This window comes from Dipodomys merriami, unplaced genomic scaffold (genome assembly GCF_024711535.1).
Source record: "Dipodomys merriami isolate MVZ:Mamm:240054 unplaced genomic scaffold, mDipMer1.0.p SCAF_307, whole genome shotgun sequence".
Lineage (NCBI taxonomy): Eukaryota > Metazoa > Chordata > Mammalia > Rodentia > Heteromyidae > Dipodomys > Dipodomys merriami.
Genome location: NW_027204571.1, coordinates 328867 through 334784, shown reverse-complemented (window position 1 = coordinate 334784; position 5918 = coordinate 328867). Strand labels below are relative to the sequence as shown.

The 5918-nt window shown below is 76.3% G+C and overlaps 1 protein-coding gene across 1 annotated transcript; it reads right to left on the bottom strand.

Annotated features, from left to right (window-relative positions):
• Positions 1–378: 378 nt before the first annotated feature.
• Positions 379–3972, bottom strand: LOC138840916 (myosin regulatory light chain 2, ventricular/cardiac muscle isoform). The gene is made up of 7 exons (XM_070041342.1): positions 3880–3972; positions 2702–2791; positions 1495–1570; positions 1290–1394; positions 1109–1187; positions 984–1032; positions 379–590 (listed from the first exon to the last, which is right to left on the bottom strand). The coding sequence occupies exons 1-7, from the start codon at positions 3880–3882 to the stop codon at positions 492–494; spliced, it is 501 nt and encodes a 166-aa protein (XP_069897443.1). The 5' UTR covers positions 3883–3972; the 3' UTR covers positions 379–491.
• Positions 3973–5918: the final 1946 nt, after the last annotated feature.

Sequence of the window (5918 nt, the reverse complement as noted above, 5' to 3'; positions counted from 1 at the left end):
GAAGACCAGCCAATGGGGCTGGGGGCGGCGCCCCCTGAGCGCAGGCAGAACTGGGGAGCCGACCCCCGATGGTGCAGCGCCCCCAACCCGCAGGCTAGCCCTTGCTTTCCTTGGGATCTTGCCGCTGTAGCCGGCTCGGACCCAGCTTCGCACACGCGCACGTGCACGCGCACGTGCAGCGCCTGCTTTCCCTAAATTGTGCTTCAGGGGTTCAGTGTTTGCTTAGTGAGCCTGCAGCATTTGCGCGAGGGCCCCCTCCTCACCGAGCCCCAGAAGGGGGAGATGAAAACTACGAGGAAGCCGTCCTGTTAAATGGGGCCCTTGGAAAGCGCCCCGCGTGGGTCTCTCGCTAGTGGAGTCCTCGCACAGGAAGCAGCGTGCAGGCGGCCAGACCTTGTTTATTTGCATCAGCCCTGCGCAGGGTGAGGATGCAGGCCGCGGGTGGGGGCTGGGTCACAGGGGGGGTGTAGGGGGGTGTAGGGGGCGCGGGCTCAGTCCTTCTCCTCGCCGTGGGTGATGATGTGGACCAGGTTCTTGTAGTCCAGGTTGCCCGTCACGTCGGGGGGGAAGGCGGCGAACATCTGGTCGATCTGCGGAGGGAGGCGCAGGGGGCTGTGGCCGGGCCGGGGAAGGGGGCGGCTTGGCCTGCTGCGGCACCCCTCCCTCCCTCCCTCCCTCTCCTGGCTTGTAGGAGCCTCCAAGGACTCTGCCTGGACACGGGGAAACTGAGGCACGGCAAGTGGAGCATGTGCAGTCACAGGTCTGGTGGGAGGTGGCGGCTTTTACCTGAGCCCGTGCGGGCCACGGGGGTGTTTTCCACGGACACCGGGGGCATTCGTCCCACTCCCTGGCCCTGCGGCCCCTGCCTCGGCGCCCAGGGGGACTTTGGGGCCTCCCCACAACCCCCGTCCGGTCAACCACTGACTTGACTTCCTAGCCTCAGTTTCCCCGTGTGTGAGCCCTGGCGGGCACCGGCCTCATACCTCCTCCTTGGAGAACCTCTCGGCCTGCGTGGTCAGCATCTCCCGGACGCTGGGGGGAAAAGAGGGGGCTGCAATCGGTGTAGGGGGGGCAGGAAAGTGGGGCTCCTAGCCCCCCAGCCACTCACTAGTCGGCCTTCAGCACCCCCTTGCCCTCGGGGTCGAACACCTTGAACGCGTTGAGGATGGTCTCCTCGGGGTCTGCCCCTGGATGGGAGGGGGGTCACGGGTCTGGGGGGGCCGGGGCCAGGGCTCCCCAAGGCGCAGAGGCCTCAGCCCGCGGCCATGCCCCCAGTCCCCCCACCTCACCCTTGAGCTTCTCCCCGAACATGGTGAGGAACACGGTGAAGTTGATGGGGCCGGGCGCCTCCTTGATCATGTCATCTATCTCCTCGTTCTTCACGTTCACGCGGCCTGCGGGAGGGGAGGGGAGGGGAGGGGAGGGAAGGTGGCTGGGACCCAGCTCTGCCCCCACGCAGCCCCCCCCACACACAGAAGGACGGACGGGACCCACCCAGGGCGGCGAACGTGTCCCTCAGGTCGTTCTTGTCGATGAAGCCGTCCCGGTTCTGGTCCATGATGGTGAAGGCCTGTGTGTGTGGGGGGGGGGTCACCGTCCAGCCCGAGGCCTGGGGGCCGAGGACCCAGACTGGGCTGTTCTGGACTCTTCCAGAGCACCGTGGGATATTGGAAGGAGTGTAGCGGCTCATGCCTATAATCTCTGCCCCTGGCACAGTGCTGGGAGACGCAGTGGGGTGGCGGAGAAGCCAGGGACGTTCCCCTCCCTGCCCCTGCCCCCTTCCCCATGCCTGCCTGCCCCCTCCTGCCCCTGCCCCCCCCACCCCCTCCCCTGTGCCTGCCTGCCCCCTCCTGCCCCTGCCCCCCGTCCCCTCCCCCTGTGCCTGCCTGCCCCCTCCTGCCCCTGCCCCCCGTCCCCTCCCCCTGTGCCTGCCTGCCCCCTCCTGCCCCTGCCTGCCCCCTCCCTGTCCCCTGCCCCCCTGCCCCTGCCCCCCACCCCCTCCCCCTGTGCCTGCCTGCCCCCTCCTGACCCTGTCCCCCCCCCGCCGTCCCCTCCCCCTGTGCCTGCCTTCCCCCTCCTGACCCTGCCCCCCCCGTCCCGCCTGCCCCCTCCCTGTCCCCTGCCCCCCTGCCCCTGCCCCCCCCCCCGTCCCCGTCTGCCCCCTCCCCCTGTGCCTGCCTGCCCCCTCCTGACCCTGCCCCCTCCTGACCCTGCCTGCCCCCTCCCTGTCCCCTGCCCCCCTGCCCCTGCCCCCCGTCCCCGCCTGCCCCCTCCCGACCCTGCCCCCCTGCCCCTGCCCCCCCGTCCCCTCCTGCCCCCTCCCCGTCCCCGCCCCCCCTGCCGGCCTGCCCCCTCCCTCCAATGCCCCCCTCCCCGTGCCTGCCTGCTCCCCTCCCAGCCCCTGCCCCTCCCCGCCCCTGCCCCTCCCCTGCCCCCCTCGCCGTGCCCGCCTGCCCCCCCTTCCCCTGTCCCCCCGTGCCCGCCTGCCCCCCTTCCCCTGTCCCCCCGTGCCCGCCTGCCCCGTCCCCGCCCCTGTCCCCCCGTGCCCGCCTGTCCCCCTCCCCGCCCCTGTCCCCCCCGTGCCCGCCTGCCCCCTCCCTGCCCCTGTCCCCCCGTGCCCGCCTGCCCCCCTTCCCCTGTCCCCCCGTGCCCACCTGCCCCCCTTCCCGTGTCCCCCCGTGCCCGCCTGCCCCCTCCCCACCTCCTTGAACTCCTGGATCTGCGTCTGCTCGAACATGGAGAAGACGTTGGAGTTGGCGCCCTCCGCTCTCTTCTTGGCTTTCTTTGGGGCCTGGGGAAGAAGCGGTCGTGGGGCGCGGCCGAGGCCTGGAGATGGGGGCCCCGGCCCCCGCCGCCCCCGTGGGCCCCGGTTTGCAGCGGCTCCGCCGCGAGGCGGTGTGGGGGGGGGTCGGACCTCCGCCCGCCCGCCGCCCCCGCCGCCCCCCACCGTCCCCGCCGCCCGCCCGCCGCCCCCTCCGCCCCCCCGCCGCCCCCCCACCGTCCCCGCCGCCCCCTCTGTCCCCGCCGCCCGCCGTCCCCTCCGTCCCCGCCGCCCGCCGGCCGTCCCCGCCGCCCGCCCGCCGCCCCCTCCGTCCCCGCCGCCCGCCCGCCCCCGCCGTCCCCGCCGCCCGCCGTCCCCTCCGTCCCCGCCGCCCGCCCGCCGTCCCCTCCGTCCCCGCCGCCCGCCCGCCGTCCCCTCCGTCCCCGCCGCCCGCCCGCCGTCCCCGCCGTCCCCGCCGCCCGCCCGCCGTCCCCGCCGCCCGCCCGCCCCCGCCGTCCCCTCCGTCCGCCCGCCGTCCCCTCCGTCCGTCCGCCGTCCCCTCCGCCCGCCGTCCCCTCCGTCCGTCCGCCGTCCCCTCCGCCCGCCGTCCCCTCCGCCCGCCGTCCCCTCCGTCCGCCGTCCCCTCCGTCCGTCCGCCGTCCCCTCCCGTCCGCCCGCCGTCCCCTCCGTCCCCGCCGCCCGCCCGAGGTCCCTGCCGCAGCGGGCGGGCGGGAGCCGGGCACTCGCCCCGGTGAACCCCAAAAGCTACGCGCGGCGCTGCGGCCTTGAGTGAAAAGCTGGGGTCGGCGCAGGCCCCGCGTTCGAGCCCCGGCCGCGCCGCCAGCTGTGCCCGGCCGGGGTGCGCTGCGGCCGGGGAGGCGGGGGCCGGGGCTCGGCTGGGGCCGGGGTGCGCTGCGGCCGGGGAGGCGGGGGCCGGGGTGCGGTGCGGCCGGGGAGGCGGGGGCCGGGGCGCGGCCGGGCCGGGGAGGCGGGGGCCGGGGAGGCGGGGGCCGGGGCGCGGCCGGGCCGGGGTGCGGTGCGGCCGGGGAGGCGGGGGCCGGGGCGCTGCGGCCGGGGAGGCGGGGGCCGGGGCGCGGCGGTGGGGACCGCGGGCTCACCATGGTGCCGACCGCGCTGCCGGGCACCTGGCCGCGCCGCCCGACAATAAATACCTCTGGGCGCTAAAAATAACCGCGCCGCTGCGCTAGGTGAGGGCGCCGCGCCCCCGGCCCCCCCCCCCCCGCCCGTGCCTTTCCGCTGAAGTCAGGCCCGGAATGCCGTCAAGGTTAGAGCGAGGTCGGCCGGGTGGGGGGGCGGGGCCCCTGGGCTCTGGGGGGTCGCCGCGCACGCGCCCTCCACGCCCGGGCGCGGAGACCCGCACCCGCGCCCTCGCACCTCCCTTCTCGGCGCCGCGCCCCGCTCTTCGTGCCCCCCACGCGCGGTCACGGGGAGCAGGCGCGGACTGCCGGGGTCCCAGCTCCCACCCAGGGACCAGGGTCGTGGACTGACTGTAGAACCGACCAGCTCCCCGCACAGGAAGGTGGGGACGCGGGACCTGGGAGGATTGAGACCCCAAAACCAACACCAAGAACTGCAGAGCGCCGGGGCTCGCGCCTGTCATCCAGGAGGCTGAGATCCAAGGATCGCGGTTCAAAGCCAGCCCGGCACAACGGTCCGCGAGACTCTGATCTCCGATACACCACCGGAGCGCAGGGGCAGCGCCCAGGCCCGAGGTCAAGCTCCACGACCGACCAAAAGAAAAAAAAGGCCCAGTGGGCAGGGGCAGCGCTGGGCTTCGAACCCAGGCCGTCAGGCCCCGCCTCGGGCCGCCCCGGCCGGCCGGGTATTTTTAGCTCTGGTCACCTGCCTCCCCGCGGACAATGGGCCCCGCCTTGCCCTTCAGACGCCCTGGCGGCGGCGCGCCCGGCATCCCGGCCTTTGTCCCGGGCCATTGTTCCCTTCCCCCCCATGGTCCCCGGGCCGCAGCTGCTGCGCCTCCGCCCCGCCCCGGCCCGCCGGGTCTGGCCGGCCGCTCCTCAGCGAGGCCCCGCTGGGCCTCGGCCAGGCCCGGCCCGGGAGCTGGCCCGAGTCCCCGCAGTTTTTTTTTTTTTTGGGGGGGGTCCGGTCGTAGGGCCTGAACTCTGGGCCTGGGCGCTGTCCCTCAGCTCTTCAGCTCAAAGCGAGCGCTCTACCACTTGAGCCACAGCGCCACTTCCCGCTTTTTCTGCTTATGTGGTGCTGAGGAATCGAACCCAGGGCCTCAGGCATGCAAGGCAAGCGCTCTGCCACTGAGCCATCTTCCCAGCCGCACTTAGAGTCTCCCAGCCCTTCTTGCAGGGCTGGCTTTGAACCGCCATCTCGGTTCCCCGTCTCCCAAGTAGCTGGGATGACAGGCGTGCGCCCGGGCCCGGCTCGGGCAGCTGCATTGTTCAGGGCAAAGCGTCTTCTCTCCTGCCAGTGCCTCAGTCGCGAGGCGCGGGAGCGGGGCGTGGGGCGCGGGGCACGGGGCGTGGGGCGCGGGCTCGGGGCGCGGGCGCGGGCACGGGGCGCGGGCGCGGGGCGCGGGGCGCGGGCGCGGGGCACGGGGCGTGGGGCGCGGGCTCGGGGCGCGGGCGCGGGGCGCGGGCACGGGGCGCGGGCGCGGGGCGCGGGCTCGGGGCGCGGGGCACGGGGCGTGGGGCGCGGGCACGGGGCGTGGGGCGCGGGCACGGGGCGCGGGCGAGGGGCACGGGGCGCGGGCACGGGGCGCGGGCGCGGGGCGTGGGTGCGGGGCGTGGGGCGCGGGCGCGGGGCGCGGGCACGGGGCGTGGGGCGCGGGCGCGGGGCGCGGGGCGCGGGCGCGGGGCGTGGGGCGCGGGCACGGGGCGTGGGGCGCGGGCGCGGGGCGTGGGGCGCGGGCACGGGGCGCGGGGCACGGGGCGCGGGCGCGGGGCGCGGGCACGGGGCGTGGGGCGCGGGCGCGGGCACGGGGCGTGGGGCGCGGGCACGGGGCGCGGGCGAGGGGCACGGGGCGCGGGCACGGGGCGTGGGGCGCGGGCTCGGGGCACGGGGCGTGGGGCACGGGGCGCGGGGCACAGGGCGTGGGGCGCGGGCACGGGGCGTGGGGCGCGGGCACGGGGCGCGGGCGAGGGGCACGGGGCGCGGGCACGGGGCGCGG